An 18,605-nucleotide genomic window follows, 5' to 3' on the forward strand; every position below is an offset into this window, starting at 1 on the left:
TCTTAACATAACCAAGCAGTTTATGTGTGCATTCCACATAAGTAACATTATCCGACATCTTAAGATTTCTAAATTTCAACCTATAGGGCTCAGGAGGCATTTTAACCTTTTCAGTACAGTTGCTTTAATCTTTTTATAATCCAAAGCTTCCTTCACCCCCATTTCATTAAACACTTGCCTCCCTTTACCAGTCAATTTGGTCAGGAGAATCGGCATCCAGTTTTCTTCTGGAATTTTACGAACACCACAAAGTAGATAAAAATTCTTCAAGCTACTTAGATTCTTTATAAATTGGACAGGTTTTATCTCAGTCTCTGTTGTTGAGAGGAGAAGTATCCACAGGGTGTTCTCTTTGCCTGTTCAGGACGTGGAGTTGCAGCTTGTGAGCCTCTACCTGTTTTTGATGTGCTTCTCTCTTGGCTTGTATCTGTTCCATGTGCATTTTATGAGCCTCCTTTTCAATTTCAGCCTCTGCTAAGCATCTCTGGTATTCTCTTTCCTCTGCATCCTCAGCCTCCTTCTCCTTCATTTGAAGTTCTGCCGTTTTTTCTTCATGCTCAAACTGTTGCTTGTTCGCCAGGGTCTGCATCTGGATTGCCTCTGCTGCTGCCTTTTGGTCACATTCCATGAGCAAATCTCTCATGTCCTGATCGGCGATGTCCCCTGTAAGACCTATTCTTCTATCTTTACGTACTTTTTAAGTTCATAACCTCATAGGATTGTGACTGACTCATGGTCACTAACTTTTAACCCTTAAAACGCTCAATATCAACTTTAAATGTTAACAGTGCTGGGTTCCGATCCAAAGCCCTATTGACCTATATGTATCCTGCCAAGACTATGCCAATTGTCATGACACCTGGTTTGGGACACAGCTAAAATCAATCTCAGGTCACATTGCCAGAATACAGGGCATATATGCAGACTGGTGGTGTATTCTACCATAATACTTCACCAAGCCAGTAACAAATGTGTTCTTCCTAAATACTGTACTAGTTATCATGGAGCCACAGACAGTCCCCTTCAGGCCCTTTAGCCCTTCATGCATCACCCAGACTTCTGTGATAAATGATTATTAAAACCAGAAATCACATATATTAGGTTCTTCCATTTCCAAAGAACCAGAAACTCACTCCAGATCAATAGGGGCAGAAGCCGGCCGTGTGGAAGGTCCGGCACAGCTCCGTCTTGTACTTGGGGTGCCGGCTCAGGCCCCGCAGCTCCCCGGCCCCGTGGGCGAACTGGCACTTGGCCCCGTACTTGCAGACCCCGCTCTCCTCGTAGGTGCGGCACAGCTCCGTCTTGTAGCGGGACGAGGCGGCCGCCGCCCCCTCCCGGCAGCCCTCGATCATGCTGGTCGAGCGCTCCGCCCGGAACGGGATGCGCTGGAGGCTGGTGCGGGGCAGCGCCGGGGCCCAGTCCCACTGGCCGGGGAGAGACCAGAGGGCATCCGAGGCGCCAAGGGCATCGTCCAGGGGCTCGGCGCTGCCGGACGGTGGTGCCGGGCAGGCGGAGAAGGCGCGCTGGTATCCCACCGGGCAGCTCGCCGTGGGGCCAGGCTCCTCCCCCACGTTCAGCCTCAGGAAGGCCTGGCACAGAGGATCGTCCAGCTCCACGAAGGGGGTCAGCAGATCCGAGGGCATCGTCTCCTCCCCGGCTGGCTCCTGCGGCTCTCGGCGGGGCAGCTCCGGGCTGGGCCCGCGTGGAGGGCTTTTAAAAGAGAGTTATTAAATGGTTAAAATGAATCATATACATTACAGTTGATTTCAGAATCTGTAGATCAGGGTTAATAGCAGTGATATTTAATCTGCTAGTTTGCAATAAGTCTCTGGTATGTCCAAAAGTTCTCCTTTGAGTGCTTGCTCATGTCCATTCCATATTAGGTGTGTGTGCTCGCCACATGCACCGGTGCCAGAAGTTTTTCCCTTAGCAGTATCCATAGGGGACTGGCTCTGGCACCCTCTGGAGTGGCACCCGCATGGCGCGGTATAAGGGGCGCCGCTGGCTGCTCCCCCTCTGCCCCCCCCCAGTTCCTTCGTGCCGCCGGTGATGGTGCTGGAACTTTTGCTGCTTTGTCTAGAGTTGTTTCATTCTCAGTTCTTGAGAACTTTGAAAACCTGTAATATGGTTGTATATAGTTAGTAGTTCTTAGTTACCCTTAGTAGTTCTCAACTCTTTGTTAGTCCCGAACGGGACTCGGCCAGGGGATGGGGCATGCCCCGGTCCCCAGGCTTTAGCCCTGTGATTGATGCAGATGGCCTATGCCCGTCAGTGATCCACATACCAGCTGCCTAAGGTGCTTGGACGAATGGCACATAGGTGACAAGTGCTGTATCTGCAAGTCCTTCAAACCTAGGACAAAGAAGGAGTGTGCTATCTGTCTGAAAGCGCTCCTGATGGAGTCGGCACTCACTCCGGTACCAGAGCAGTGGTCCGACTCTTCACCGAGTACTGCAGCCTCCGTGCTCAGTGCTCTGCTGGTGCCATCCACAAGCCAGCACCAGTTCCCCTCCACAGCTCTGGTCAAGAAACCAAAAAAGACTGTGAGGGGAAGCTCACCTACCTCCCGCAAGGGAAAGGAGAGGGCTGGGGGCGAGCCATGACCCGTGCCAGGCAGCTCAACACCCCCATTGGGAACTCAGGCCCCAGCTCAGGTCGAGCGGTACAGCCTATCCCATACTTTGCTTGCGACTCGAGATAGCGGTGAGGGCCCAGGTCAGTTTCAGGTACCGTCAACACCCGAAGCCCTTCAAGTGGCTCACGACATCCTGACCCTCCTGGTGCCGCCCACACTGGCTCCAGTGGTATCCCGGTCTCAGGGGAAAACCCATGGTGGGACCTATACGTGTGTCCCCGCCTCAGTGGCACCGTTCCCCAAAGAGAGGGATGTCCTGCCATCGCTTGCCTGCCTGAAGCCGTCACGCCTCAGGACTAGAGAGGCAGGCTAAGCTGAGCCCTCTTCGGTCCCTGCACCAGGGTCACCGATCGAGGGACTCGAGGCATACCTTGGATTGGTGCAGACCCTCTGGGGCACGTGCCACCTGGCAGGAACTCCGGGACCAGCCCCGACCGTCTGCAAGGGAATGGTACCGATCCCGGGACCAATTGGACACCAGAGACCGCAGATCGCCAGGCTGTCATTGCCCATCTCCAAGAAGGAGATCGCCCTACTCAGGGTGATCCTCCCGGCAACCAGCCTGTAGTAGCTCCCGGTCCCGTTTGATGTCCCAGTACTGGTCGAGTAGCGTGAGGCGTGGATCGCCGGGTATCCGATGTAGATCCACCAAACGCTGTCGGTCCCTGAGAGCCCGACCAAGACAATCTCGCTCGGACAGGTTGGCTTTGGGACGCTGAGACCGGCACCGGTCAGACAAGAGCCACCGCTCAGCCTGATTCTGGTCACCTGGTACCGACCACTCTGTTGGTAGCTCCGGCTCTGAGCAAGCTTTCCTGACTGTGGGGCAAGCCCCGGTATCGGTGGTGCCGACTACATTATCAGCACTGAAACCTGTCCCATGGCCTCAAGTGCAGTGGCTGGCACCATGGTACCCATGGAACCTCTGGGGGTTCACCCAACCTTCCCAGGCTGCCCAATTGGTATATGGAGCCTCCGAGAGGCCAGCGGCCTCAGTATCCAGTCCCCCTTCAGTGCTCGAGACTTCAGGGGGTAAGACCCTGCAGGTCCAGGAGGACCCGGGGGACCAAGCTGCTGGACCACCAATGGATGTGGAGGTGGCACCAGTATCCTCCTCATCATTGCCAGACAAAGCTATCATGGGGGCCCCTTCACCCTGTTCCTCAGGATGACACCAAGATGCACCAGGAACTTTTGAAGAGGGTCCCTTCTAACCTGGGGCTTCAGTCAGAGGAATTGGAAGAGCCCTTGGACTCTCTGTTTGATGTCCTCTGGTCCTCGGCTCCCACCAGGATGGCCCTACCCCTTCATGAAGGGGGTCTCCAAAATCACTAATGCCCTGTGGCAGACCACCTCTTCTCTGGCGCCTATCTCTAAAAGAGCTAAGCGTAAGTACTTTGTACCAAACAAAGGGCACGAAAACCTATACTTCAACCCAGCCCCCAGTTCCCTTGTGGTTGAGGCGGTTAACCACAAGGAGAGGCAGGGACAACTTGGGGCCACTCCCAGAAATAAGGACTTGAGGAGGCTGGATTTTTTCAGACGTAAAGTTTATTGGTCTTCCAACCTTCAGCTGAGAGTAGCTAATCACCAAGCCCTTCTTGGCCGATATGACTTCAATATGTGGCAAGCCAAGTTCGAAGGGTGGCTCCCTGAGGCTTCCAAGAAGGCTTTCCAAGCGATCCTCGATGAGGGCACGACTGCGGCCAAGGCGGCCCTCCAGGCAGCGTCAGATGCTGCTGCTACTGCCCGCACCATGGCTTCCACTATCTCCATGTGGTGAGTCTCTTGGCTGCTCCTCTCTGGGTTGTCCAGCGAGGCCCAGCAGTCATTGCAGGACCTGCCCTTCGATGGCAGGGCCCTATTTGCGGCACAAACAGACAGCAAGTTGCATGGCCTCAAGGACTCCTGCACCACCCTGAAAACCCTGGGTCTCTACGTCCCAGCCCTGGCACACAAGCGGTTCAAAGCACAGCAGCCTCAGGGCCAGGGGAGCCAGCCTCGGAAAGACCAGCCCCATAAACGAGCCAAGGGTTACAAGCACCGCCCGAGTCACCTGCCTCCACCTTCTGCCCATTTGGGCTCAACCTGTAAGCAGGGGGCCAAATAGTCGTTTTGAGGGTGCGCCCGAGGGCGACCTACCAGACTGTTCCCTGGATCCATCTTTCCCAGTGTTATCTGACCACCTTTCCCCTTTCCTCCTGGCTTGGACCACTATAACTTCAGACCACTGGGTCCCCAGCCTTCACTTACGTGGTCTGCCATGCCAGGCTCCAGATGTGGCCCCTGCAACAATGGCTGGTGAAAGTCTATTCACAGTCCCAAGACCCCCTGGAGAAGATGGTTACCATTCCCCAGGCGATACTTACCTCGCTGAGCTGGTGGACTGACTGTAGGACAGTCCTGGAAGGGGGTCCGTTCAACAACCCTCCTCACTCCATCGAGTTGGTGTCGGACACCTCAGACCTAGGCTGGGGGGCACATCTTGGCAACCTCTAGACAAAGGGGATATGGTCCCCGGAGGAAGCGCATAACACATAAACGTCAAAGAGCTCTGAGCAGTCCGGCTGGTGTGTGGAGTCTTCTTGCCCCACCTGTCGGGCAAGGTGATACGAGTACTGATAGACAACACAGCCTCAATTTCTACATCAACAGGCAAGGGGGAGCATGCTCGTTGTCTCTCTGCCAGGAGGCACTCCCATCTGTGGGAGTTCTGCATCAGCCACAAAATCCACCTGGAAGCTTGTTGCCTTTCCAGCATCAGGAATATGCTGGCAGACCAGCTCGGCAGGGATTTCTCCTTTCAACTTGAGTGGTTGCTCCATACAGAGGTAGCCTGTATGATCGTCCAAAGGTGGGGAACTCTCCAAGTGGACCTGTTCACTACCAGACAGAACAGGAAATGCCACTGGTTTTGTTCTCCACAGGGTCTGAGCAAGGAATCCCTCTCCGATGCCTTCCTTCTGTTGTGGTCAGGGAGCCTGATGTACACGTTCCCTCCAATTCCACTCATCAACAGGGCCCTGGCAAAGATCAAGAGAAACCAGGCTTAGGTCATCATGATCGCCCCAGCATGGCCTTGCCAGCACTGGTTCAGCATACTCATGAGCCTGTTGGCAGCCCCTCCCTGGCCCCTGCCCAACTGACCGGACCTGCTGTCGCAGGACCACGGTCAGTTCTTCCACCCCAATCTCAGGTCCCTCCACCTCTCAGCGTGGATGCTGCATGGCTGAACCTGGAGGAGCGGAGCTGTTCCGAAGGAGTCCAACAGGTCCTCCTGAAAAGTAGGAAACCCTCAACTAGACTGACATACCTGGCTAAGTGGATGAGGTTTTCCCACTGGGCATCTGAATGGGGCATCTCTCCCTCGTGTACCTCCATACAGGCTGTCCTGGACTACCTACTCCATTTGAGGAACCAGGGCCTGGCACTCTTCCATTAGGGTCCTGTGGCCATCTCTGCTTTTCACCTGCTGTTCTAAGGCCAGACAGTGTTCTCCCATGACATATTCTTGAGAGGGCTCGAGAGAGTCTTCCCGCAGGTGTGGGCTCCTGTCCTGCAGTAGGATCAGGGATGGCTTTAGGCCGATTTCCCCTGATTCCCCGGAATTGGGCCCTGCGCCTTAGGTGCCTTTTTAATTTTTTAATTTTTTTTACATACCTGGCGGTGGACTGGGTGTTTGGCGGCACTTTGTCCACGGGGGTCCTTCACTCGCTCCGGGTCTTCGGCATTTTGGTGGCGGGGGGTCCGGAGCAAGTGAAGGACCCCTCACCGCTGAAGTGCTGCCGAAGACTCGGACCGCCGCCGGGTATTCGAATCGGGCCCCGCAGTTCCTAAAGCTGGCCCTGAGTAGGATCTTAACTTGGTCCTCTCTAGGTTCACTGGCCCTCCCTTTGAGTCACTGGGTTCCTGCTCCCTTTCCCATCTGTCACGGAAGGTCACGTTCCTGGTGGTGATGACGTCTGCGAGATAGGTCATAGAATCATAGAATATTAGGGTTGGAAGAGACCTCAGGAGGTCATCTAGTCCAATCCCCTGCTCAAAGCAGGACCAACACCATCTAAATCATCCCAGCCAAGGCTTTGTCAAGCCCGGCCTTAAAAACCTCTAAGGACAGAGATTCCACCACTTCCCTAAGTAACCCATTCTAGTGCTTCACCACCCTCCTAGTGAAATAGTGTTTCCTAATATCCAACCTAGACCTTCCCCCTGCAACTTGAGACCATTGCTGCTTGTTCTGCCATCTGCTACAACTGAGAACAGCCTAGCTCCATCCTCTTTGGAACCCCCCTTCAGGTAATTGAAGGCTGCTATCAAATCCCCCCTCACTCTTGTCTTCTGCAGACTAAATAACCCCAGTTCCTTCAGCCTCTCCTCATAAGTCATGTGCCCCAGCCCCCTAATCATTTTTGTTGCCTTCCTCTCCAATTTGTCCACATCCCTTCAGTAGTGGGGAGACCAAAACTGGACGCAATACTCCAGGTGTGGCCTCACCAGTGCCGAATAGAGGGGAATAATCAGTTCCCTCGATCTGCTGACAATGCTCTTATTAATACAGCCCAATATGCCATTGGCCTTCTTGGCAACAAGGGCACACTGCTGACTCATATCCAGCTTCTTGTCCACTGTAATCCCCAGGTCTTTTTCTGCAGAACTGCTGTTTAGTCCCCGGCCTGTCGCAGTGCATGGGATTCTTCCTTCCTAAGTGCAGAACTCTGCACTTTGTCCTTGTTGAACCTCATCAGATTTCTTTTGGCCCAATCCTCCAATTTGTCTAGGTCATTCGGGACCCTATCCCTACCCTCCATCGTATCTACCTCTCCCCCCAGCTTAGTGTCATCTGCGAACTTGCTGAGGGTGCAATCAATCCCATCATCCAGATCATTAATAAAAATGTTGAACAAAACTGGACCCAGGGCTGATCCCGGGGCACTCTGCTTGATACTGGCTGCCAACTAGACATCAAGCCATTGATCACTACCCGTTGAGCCCGACAATCTAGCCAGCGCTCTATCCACCTCATAGTCCATTCATGCAATCCATACTTTTTTTAACTTACTGGCAAGAATACTGTGGGAGACCGAATCAAAAGCTTTGCTAAAGTCCAGATATATCACATCCACTGCTTTCCCCATATCCACAGAGCCAGTTATCTCATCATAGAAGGCAATCAGGTTGGTCAGGCATGACTTGCCCTTGGTGAATCCATGTTGATTGTTCCTGCTCACCCTCCTCCCCTCCAAGTGCTTCAAAATGGATTCCTTGAGGACCTGCTCCATGATTTTGCCAGGGACTGAAGTGAGGCTGATGACACAAAGTTGCAGATGACACAAAGTTGGGAGGTACAGTGTTGCCAATCTGGAGGAGGACTGGAATATCATATAAGAAGATCTGGATGATTTTGAAAACTGGAGTAACAGATGTGACAGGTTTCCCCGCAGGGTGCCACCTGGAACTGGGGTACCACTGAGCCCTCTGACTCACCAGTCTGGGCTCCTTTTCACACTGTGCTGCTGTGACAAGCTGCAGACCTGCTCCTGGTCCTACACTTCCACCAGAATTCACACAGGCAGGGACACATCCAGCTGCAGTTACCTGCAGGCTCTCTGACCAGCCACTGCACGAACCAACAATAGAGAGGCTACAGTCAAGATAACCTCCAGCTCCCCAGGCACGCATACCCGCACTGGAGTATAAACACAAAATTATGCCATCTTGCACTGTACAGGGAACTGTACAGCATAAGCTCATAGAGTTTGCCTCTCCCTCAGTGTGGAGAGGCAATGCAACAGCCCCTGCCCCTTGAGCTAAGATTCCCAAGCACTTCATGCCAAATTTACTGGTTTAGATTAAAACATAAAATAAGTTTATTAACTACAAAAAGATAGATTGTAAGTGGTTATAAGGGATAGCAAACAGATCAAAGCAGATTACCTAGCAAATAAACAAAACCGCAAACTAAGTTTAACGTACTAGATAGACTGGATATGAATTAGCAGTTTCTCACCCTGGCTGATGATAGCAAGCTTGCAGATTCTTAAGGGACAAGCTGCATTTGCTTTGCAGCTTGGGATACCCACCCCTGTTCCAAGTCCTTTTCCTTAGGAGCTTCTCTTAGGTGTTCAGTTGTGGGGGAGTGAAGAACAACAGATGATGTCACTCCCTGACTTACATAGCTTTAGCATAGGGTGGGAACCCTTTGTACCAAACTCAGTTTGTGGAAAAACACTGGTATCCAAGATGGGGTTCCGTGTCATGTGGCCTGGCCACATGCCCTTGCATACCTTGCTGAGTCATAGCAGCCATTACTTACAAGCTGTCTGCAGCATTCTCAGGAAGGCTCACCAGGTGGGGGATACGCATCTCCTAAGGCCTGTTGTTTTTCCTAATGGCCCATTACTTTGAATAGGCCCTTCACAGTCAGCTATCTAGACTTGGAAGCATTTTGCCTAGTGGATGTCATCCAGGTGTGACTACCTGTGAAATACACGTACAAAGTCAATATTCATAACTTCAAATACAAAAATGATACATGCATACAAATAAGATAATCATATTCAGCAAATCATAACTTTTCCAATGACACATTACATGACCCATCTTGTTATAAATGCATCATAATTATATCATAATCATAAAACTATGAATAATATGGGGTGCAATGTCACAATAGAAATGGGATGAAATTTTAATAGTGCAACATGCAAGGTTATGCACTTAGGGATTGACTAACAAGAATTTTTGCTATGAGCTGGGGACTTGTCAGTTGGAAGAGATCGAGGAGGAGAAAGACATGGGTATGTTGGTTGACCACAGGATGACCATGAGCCGCCAATGTGATGCAGCTGTGGAAAAAAAGCTAATGCAGTCTTAGTATGCATCAGGCGAAGTATTTCCAGTAGAGATAGAGAAGTGTTAGTACCATTATACAAAGCATTGGTGAAGCCTCTGGAATACTCTGTGCAATTCCGGTCTCCCGTCTTTAAGAAAGATTAATTTGGACTGGAGCAGGTGCAGAGAAGGGCTACTAGGATGATCTGAGGAATGAAAAACCTACCTTCTGAGAGGAGACTCAAAAAGCTTGAATTGTTTAGCCTAACCAAAAGAAGGCTGAGGGGAAATCTGATTGCTCCCTATAAACACATGTGAGGGATAAATACCAGGGAGTGAGAGGAGTTATTTAAGTTAAGCACCAAAGTTGTCAGAAGAATAAATGGATATAAGTTGGCCATCAGCAAGTTTATGCTTGAAATTAGAGTAAGGTTTCGAACCATCAGAGGAGTGAAGTTCTGGAACAGCATCCCAAGGGGAGCAGTGGAGACAAAAAAAATACCTAACTAGCTTCAAGACTTAGCTTGATAAGTTTATGGAGGGGATGGTATGAGGAGACTGCCTACAATAGCATGTAGCTGATCTGCGGCTACCAGCAGCAAATATCTCCAATGGCTAGTGATGGGACTAGATGGGGAGGGTTCTGAGTTACTACAGAGAATTCTTTCCCATATGTTTGGCTGGTGGGTCTTGCCCACATGCTCAGGATCTAACTGATCGCCATATTTAGGGTTGGGAAGGAATTTCCCCCCAGTTCAGATTGGTGGAGACCATGGGATTTTTTTGTCTTCTTCTGCAGTATGGGGCACGGGTCACTTGCATGTTTGAACTAGTGTAAATGGTGAATTCTCTGTAACTTGAACTCTTTAAATCATGATTTGAGGACATCAGTAACTTAGTCAGAGGTTAGGGGTCTATTACAGGAGTGGGTGGGTGAGGCTCTGTGATCTGCAATGTGCAGGAGGTCAGACTAGATAATCATGATGGTCCCTTATGGCCTTAATATCTATGAGGAGCATTCTGATTTGCTGTAAATTACCACATATTCACATAAGGTGCAACGAAGTGAAGGATCAGCCCCTTGGATTGCATAGATATAATCACTTGGGGTGGTGATTTACTCTGGGGTTGCTGTCCTCCTTAATGTGTCTGCAGGACAGATGCATTGTTGCCCCTGGTACCCTTCAGCTCTTTATTTATGTAGTAACACTACTGTTGAGCTAAATAATTCAGTTTTTCTTTAAAGAACACTGAGGGGTTGTTTTCATAAACATCTTTTTTCATCTACTCAGGTGCTGCCTAACAAATAGAGATGGGCCTGAATATGATCCTTAACTCTGAACACCCTGAACTTTGGGGAAAGTTCAGATGTAGATAATATTCCACATCCAAACTTTGTGGCTCAAGTCTATATCCGTGTGTGTGTGTGTGTGTGTGTGTGTGTATGTATGTGTATATATATAGCCAAAATCTTATTTTAAAACAAATAAAGTTCACACCATTTCTTGGAAGCAGTTTACTACATCTGTCTTCACAACTCATTTCCTAAGGGATGAGACTAGAATCCCTTTCTTAGCAGCTGATTAAATATTCCCTTCTTTTTGGAAAACAATTTTTGTTTTAATTTAAACCAGGTTATAAAAAAAAAACGTTGATGTAAAAAGCTAACTTTCTGAAGTAAAAAAATACAACCCAATCACAGTTAAAAATATTTTTTGAAGTTCTGTAGTATCTTTCATCCAAGGATACTGAAATGCTTTAGAAATGTTAGTCAATTCTCCCAACTTTTTTTGCAGGAAGATAGGTAAATATTATTGTTCCCATTTTACAGACAGGAAATCGGAGACACCTAGCGTTTAGGACCCAAATATTAAAACATATGTGAGACACCTAGAGTGAAATCCTGGCTCCATTGAAGTAACTGGCAAAATGTCCATGCTTTCTATGCAGATTGGCTCTGCATGAGGCAGATTTAGCATGTTATGGGCACATGGCCAATTCTGTTGGGGAGAGGTTGCATCCTTCCTCCAGTGGGTTGCCCAGATACAAGCATCATTGTTTTAGGATCCTGGTGGAATAATATGCCAGGATTCCTGCTCATTATTCAGCCTTTGATCCATGTGCCATAAATTGGAACTTGTCCTTTGACTATATAGTAGCTGGTTTTTAGACACTGGGTAAAATTTTCAAAAGCACTATTGATTGTCAATGAAACGTAGGTGCCTAAGTGACTCACTTTTGAGATAGGCTTAGTCTCCTAAATCACCTGGGCCACATTTAAAAATTTAATCTATTTTTGTGTATTACTTTTTTTCCCTAAAAAAGGCTGCTTGGCTACTGAGAGCTGTCACCTGCATAGACCTCACCACCCTTTCAGGTGATGACACCCCTTCAAACATTCACAGGCTTTGTTACAAAGCCAAGCATCCAATCAGAGAAGATCTTTTGAGAGCCATGAATATGCATGATAAAGGTATGATGGTTTTGGTTACATTACTTGCAAGCTTTGGCTTTATAAAACTGGTTATGGACAGAACATAAACTTGACGTCTTCTTTTTCAACTTCTACTGCCTGAACATTACTGATGTTAGCGCTAGTATTGCACAGCCAAACAGCCCTGGAAGAGTGAACTGGATCCTAGAAAGTCTCATTCAAAGAAATGGTAAAATAAGTTCTGATTGCAAAATCTTTCTCCCTAGTTCTGATGTAAGAATTGGGTGGGAAAAACCTCACCTTGATTTACAGATCCCAGATCGAGATTGCAATAGGGGCAGTTATAGAATACACTACAGTATTTGAGATGGAAACCATTAAGAGAATAAAACTATGAAATATAAAAAAATACATCTCTCTTTTAATAACTGGATGGTAAGTTGGCACTAAATCTATTTGCATTAAATGCACGTGATATCCCCAATAAACCTTTGGGCTTTTTTTAGTGTCTGTAAATATTTTGGGTCATAACCCTGGCTGAGGTTATTCTGTATAGCTCCAGGATCTGGCTCTTCGCCTTTGTGCAGACAATTAGATACAGACACGTGCTGTGTGTTGAAAAAATTGGCTTTTTTCTCTCCTCAGAATTGTCTCTGCCACCCAGTTATGTCAGTAACTAAGAAAGGGATGAAAATAGCAGGTAGTTGTGTTTACTAATAGGGACTTCATTGGGGTCAGGATTTGACCGTAAGGGTATGTCTGCACTGCAGCTGGGATGCATGATTCCCAATGTGGGCAGACAGACCTGCTAGTGCCCTAAAAATAGTAGTGTGGACATCACTGCATGGGCAGTGGCTCAGACTAGCTGTCCAAGTCCACCTGACTCCTTGGGTCCAAGCTTAGGCAGCTAGCTGAGCCACCACCCTTGCAGCAACTTCCATGCTACTCTTTTTAGCACACTAGCTTGAGCAGAGTTAGCACAAGTTTGTCTACCTGCACTGGGAATCACACCTCCCTGCTGTGGCATAGGCATTTCCAAAGTATCTTGCAGAACTGGGCCCTCAATATAAGTCTAAATCTTACACCCAATACTGATTGGAATGGAATTGTTAAGGCATTGATGTGGCCATACAGAGTTTCTATTAAATGACGGCCGTAAAATGGCGTATTTTCATACAGTATTCAGCATTGCACAACGTAACTTCTCAGAAGTATTAATATCACTGATGTGTCAGATACAGGAGACTGTTTTAAAATGCCACATGATTTTGGTGCTTTGTTTGAACTACAACATTCAAACAAAAACCAAACCCACCAATACTGTATAAACACTTGGAGCCTGATCGACGAATCTCAATGGTAAGTTTTACACAGACATAACTCTATTGTTTTAAACAGAGGTGTGTGGTGTAAAACTAGAGTAACACAGTGGTGAATCAGGCCCTGGATTGTTAGCCATAGTCATGAAATAGGAAAGACCCAATCCCTTTTTAAACTCTGATTTATGAATTCTTTCTAATCCTTTATACATTTAAAAAAAAACTATTAAATATCAGGCCAAGTTTCTTAGACTTTGAGAATAAAATTTGAAATAGAAACACAGTGAAACTGTGCTAACACAAACGGTATCCCATGCTAGTCAAACTGCGCTATAGGTCCCTAGGTACAATACTCTATTAGCATAGTTTCTGACATCATAAATCCCAGAGCAAACGGGTCTGAAACTGGCGTATAAAGAACTCCAGCCTTAAACTGTGTCTGCGATTGAGCTACTACTGATGCAGCCTCAGTGTTCTCAGGGCAGGGCTGACGGACATGGTGGTAGCTCTACCAGTGGCCACCTGAGCCCTGCTGTCATTAAAGCTCTCACGGTTGCTACAGCCTGCAGAGAGCACTTAGTGGTTGTGCAAGAGTAGGAGATTTAAAAAAAAAATCTAGTGCACACAAGGCCACAGTGTGGACTAGAAGACAATGCACATTACATAGAAATATACAGGTGAAACAGTGGATTTTAACTTTTTGCAGGTATTACTACAGCGGCTGTCTGTGTATATCCAGCTAGAGTAGCTGATGCTGTTAAAGCACTCAAGGCTGCTGGTTGTAACATACCAGTAGCTTCAGGTAAGTTTCTCTTCTTTACAAGTATTATTTAAAAGATTATTTTCCCAGTGGGCTTGTGCCCTTTTTGCTTTTATAGAATGGGTGAAGAATACCTGAAAGGGTTGTTGGTTTTTTTGTTGGTTGGTTTTTTGCTGGGGGTGGGTTGGGGTGGGGAGGATACTCCTTGTTTTTCACTAAAAAGTATCTGGAATGTCAAGTTTTTAGTTGTCAAGTCTAAATTTTGCTGGCGGAGGATCTCTTGGGGGGGGTCTATGAGGTGTGTATGTTGATCTCATACCTGAACTGAAGGCGTAGGGATAATTAATTTGACACAGACATTTTTTCTCCCAAGGGGAATTAGTCATTAAAGCTGAATAGCTGTTAGCATCAACAAATCAAAACCCTTCCTTGCTTAATAGCTCAGCTTTTAGGTTGCATGCAGGTGGATCCTTCCACCCCATTGAAGTCAGCAAGGCTCTGTGCAGGTGCAAGGGTCCAGCCCTGTAAAAATACCTTTGTCTCGACTCTTTATGATGTCATCATTTTACTAGTTCTTCAGGCACCACAGAGAGGAGACAATGTGGAATTTAGGATTGAAAAAACACCACAAAAACATGTTTGTGTTTGCAAGGGGGAAAGAGAACTTTTCCAGATTCTCTTTATACATCAGAAGGGGAGAGAGGGGGAGGGAGTGGAACAAGGATAATTTTTTTCCTTTCCAAGTTATCTTTATATTGTTTAAGTACAAAAATTCAAATGACTGTTGAATAGGGTATGATTGCATTCAACTTTACTTATATTGTGACTATTACTTGCCTGTATTAGTTGCACTTATTTTCAAATACCTTTTACAAAGAATTTGGGAGGACTGAAGAACATACATATCAAAGATGATTTCACACATTAGGACAAATTCAGAGCTTGTGTATGCAGGCAGAACTCCATTGAAGGCAATGGACTTATATGTATTAGCCAGGCTGAACTGGAAATAGCTGTAAGGAAAGTGGGAGAAATCAATTTGCAGGAGACATTTAAAACTGAGCAAAGCACTGATTAAGGAACTCAAGGGGAGAACTAATGTTCTTGTAAATGAGGTGGGGGATGAATTCGGTGCCTCCTAGGTCTTTGAGTCTTTACTGGAGCTGTAGAGTAACTTCCCTCTCAGGGAAAAAAAGAAAAAAAAAACTTGACTTTTTATACCCCCAATCTGCCTTAATAACAATTATATTTATATAAAAGTCTTTGCTTACTTCACAACTTTATTTTTCCCATTCATCATAGTGGCAACTGGGTTTCCAGCTGCACAGACTTCACTGAAAAACCGATTAGAAGAGATTAGGATAGCAGTGGAAGATGGTGCCAGAGAGATCGACATTGTAATTAACAGAACCCTTGTGCTGACTGGCCAGTGGGAAGGTAAGCACTTGCTAAAGCTAAGGAGCCAACTTTTATCCTCTGCCCATGTTGGTGATGGCAGAATTTGACTTTTGATTGCTCACTGTGGGCCAAGATTTTCAGAAATGACTAGTGATCTGGATACCTCTGTTTTTTGAGTGCTGAACTGGAAAAACGCTGAAAGAGCCTGATTTTCAGATGGTGGGCGTGCTTACCACTTTCTGAAAATTCAGGCTACTTTAAGGGATGTCATATTAGACAGCAAGAATCACTTGCTCACTTTGGAAAATCTTGACTTTTAGATTGAGTCTTGAAAGAGTTTATATAAAGAGATATTTGAAAAATAATTTCCCAACTTCTGCTTAGTTCAAATGAGACAGCAGAAAAGTGAATGCTGATGGTCTAAGTACCCACAAACAGAATGGTCAAAAAAATACCCAAACGGGTTGTCAGTGTAGATGGTATGTCGTTAAAATGTGTGTTTTGGTTCTTGACAAAAATGGATGTGTCTTCTAATTGCTTTTCTTTGAAGTTGAGAGTACAAATTTACAGTTCATATTGTTACTAGTGTTCTCTCTATCCCTCCCTCCCTCCCTCTCTCTCTCTCTCTCTAATTAGTACGTGTAATAATACTGGAGATGGTTTCACTCTAATTGGTTCTCCCTTAATGTACTGTGAATGGTTTGCCTTAAGTGCTGACAATGGTCCTATAACTAATCTCCATGTAAAGGTAAACGAGCACTAATAGCCTTCACTGAGAACACTTCAGAAAGGAACATATGATAACTGAGTTTAGTTAAGGAAATGTAATCATCATAGTGACATACCATATTTTCTGATCTCTGTCTTCCTTCAATTAACAATTAGCATTGGACTAAAATTTCATCAGTTGCAACATGCCAATATTTGTATCTTCATGAGTGTTATCCTAGTGCTAACTTGTTCATGTATCTTGATCTTTTGCACCATATTCTTCACTTATACCAGCTTGTACTCAAATATATGCAGCAACCCAGGTTGCTGGCATCAGCTTGGCTATCTTTCAAAATGGCTATTTTGATTTCAGATGCAGTAAATAAGTTGGTGATCTCAGTCCAGATCATTGTGGACTGACATCTGCATCACAAAAGCCATCCTAGTTCAACCTTTGTTGGCAATCTTTCATAGATTGTTAGCTCTTTGGGGCATAGACAGTCCTTTTGTTCTGTGTTTGTAGAGTGCCTAGGACAATGGAGTCCTGATCCATGATTGGGGCTCTTAGGTGCTACCAGAACACAAATAATAAAAAGAACAGGAGTACTTGTGGCACCTTAGAGACTAACACATTTATTTGAGCATAAGCTTTCGTGGGCTACAGCCCACTTCATCGGATGCATGCAGTGGAAAATACAGTAGGAAGATATATACACAGAGAACATGAAACAATGGGTGTTACCATACACACTATAAGGAGAGTGATCAGTTAAGGTGAGCTATTACCAGCAGGAGAGAAAAAGAACTATTTGTAGTGGTAATGAAAATGGCCCATTTCCAGCAATTGACAAGAAGATGTGAGGAACAGTGTGGGGGGGAATAAGCTTGGGGAAATAGTAAAGATAATAGCTCACCTTAACTGATCATTCTCGTTAGAGTGTGTATGGTAACACCCATAGTTTCATGTTCTCTGTGTATATCTATATCTTCCTACTGTATTTTCCACTGCCTGCATCCGATGAAGTGGGCTGTAGCCCACAAAAGCTTATCCTCAAATAAATTTGTTAGTCTCTAAGGTGCCACAAGTACTCCTGTTCTTTTTGCGGATACAGACTAACACGACTGCTACTCTGAAACAAATAATAAATAATAACAAGACTGAAATTGCCATGGTAAGTAGATGATCCTCTTTTCCTCCACTAGAGGTCATACCTCCAGTAAAAGATTGAAATATACTAACTGGAAAGTAAGCAGAAAGCTCAAACAGCTGCTGTCCACAATATATTTGTTCTAAGGATCTAAATGGAGATATAAATAATCATTATCATTCAAATGCCATCTTAAAGCTAATTTGTTGTGTTGATTTTTGTGTTGCAAAAATTAGTCTAATTCAGTGACATGGGAGATACTTATGCCCTATCCATGTTACTATGAAGCTAAACTGGTTTTGAAAAGAGTTTTGTACAATTTAAACAGTGGTAAGTGAAACCATTTTAGAAGCCAGTTTAGGCCTTTTCTGCACTGTGGAAATGTATTGCATTAGAAAATGAGCTAGCACCATTTTAACTTAAACATGACTTATCTTCTAGAATAGACTAGTACCATTGTGTGGGTTTTAAAAATATATATATTAATTGATTGTGGTTAATCATATGTCCCCCTCCCATGATCAGCTAACACATTTTTTAAACACAAAAATGCATGTTTACAGTAGGCTCCAAATTGTGTTTAGCATCATGCGAGTTAAAATGTGTGTGTTAGCACATTTTCTAAAACAAAGCATTTTATGAGTGTAGACCAGGGGTCGGCAACCTTTCAGAAGTGGTGTGCTGAGTCTTCATTCATTCACTCTAATTTAAGGTTTCGCGTGCCAGTAATACATGTTAACGTTTTTAGAAGGTCTCTTTCTATAAGTCTATAATATATAACTAAACTATTGTTGTAGGTAAAGTAAATAAGGTTTTAAAAATGTTTAAGAAGCTTCATTTAAAATTAAATAAAATGCAGAGCCCCCTGGACCAGTGGCCAGGACCCAGGCAGTGTGAGTGCCACTGAAAATCAGCTCGCGTGCCGCCTTTGGCACACATGCCATAGGTTGCCTACCCCTGGTGTAGACATACCCTTTGAGTGACCAGACTACAAAGATTAGATGTGCCAGACTTCTAGTTGGAACAGTGTGCGCACTAGTTGGGTTCAAATGTGATTCTGTAGCATCTTTCCTGCGTGGTTCAGAAACTGCTTAGTGTAGACACAAACCAAGCTATTATGAAGTAGTAATAGAGACATTAGTGGAGCCACAGACTTCTAGCACGTTTTATAGGGTGTATACAAATGGAACTATTCATAAATAATCTTCTCATAAACATATTTAGCATTTTAATGGGTTACACTATGCAGAATATCAATAGCATTAATCCCCCCCCTTCTGTTTTTACTATCTGACCAAATTCTGAATAATAGTTTTTTTGTGTAGGATCCTAATATGGACCAAAATAATTAAATGATAGGGCGACTTAT

General features: G+C 45.8%; 1 protein-coding gene across 2 annotated transcripts in view; it reads left to right on the plus strand.

Moving 5' to 3' along the window:
- DERA (deoxyribose-phosphate aldolase) overlaps positions 1–18,605 on the plus strand; it is a 94,835-nt gene that overhangs the window by 25,292 nt on the left and 50,938 nt on the right. For both annotated transcript variants that reach the window (XM_045000770.1, XM_045000768.1), the window contains 3 exons: positions 11,792–11,939; positions 13,926–14,021; positions 15,282–15,416. In XM_045000770.1, the coding sequence (XP_044856705.1) occupies positions 11,792–11,939; positions 13,926–14,021; positions 15,282–15,416 (379 nt within the window). The remainder of the gene's footprint in view (positions 1–11,791; positions 11,940–13,925; positions 14,022–15,281; positions 15,417–18,605) is intronic.

Source organism: Mauremys mutica, chromosome 1 (genome assembly GCF_020497125.1).
Source record: "Mauremys mutica isolate MM-2020 ecotype Southern chromosome 1, ASM2049712v1, whole genome shotgun sequence".
Lineage (NCBI taxonomy): Eukaryota > Metazoa > Chordata > Testudines > Geoemydidae > Mauremys > Mauremys mutica.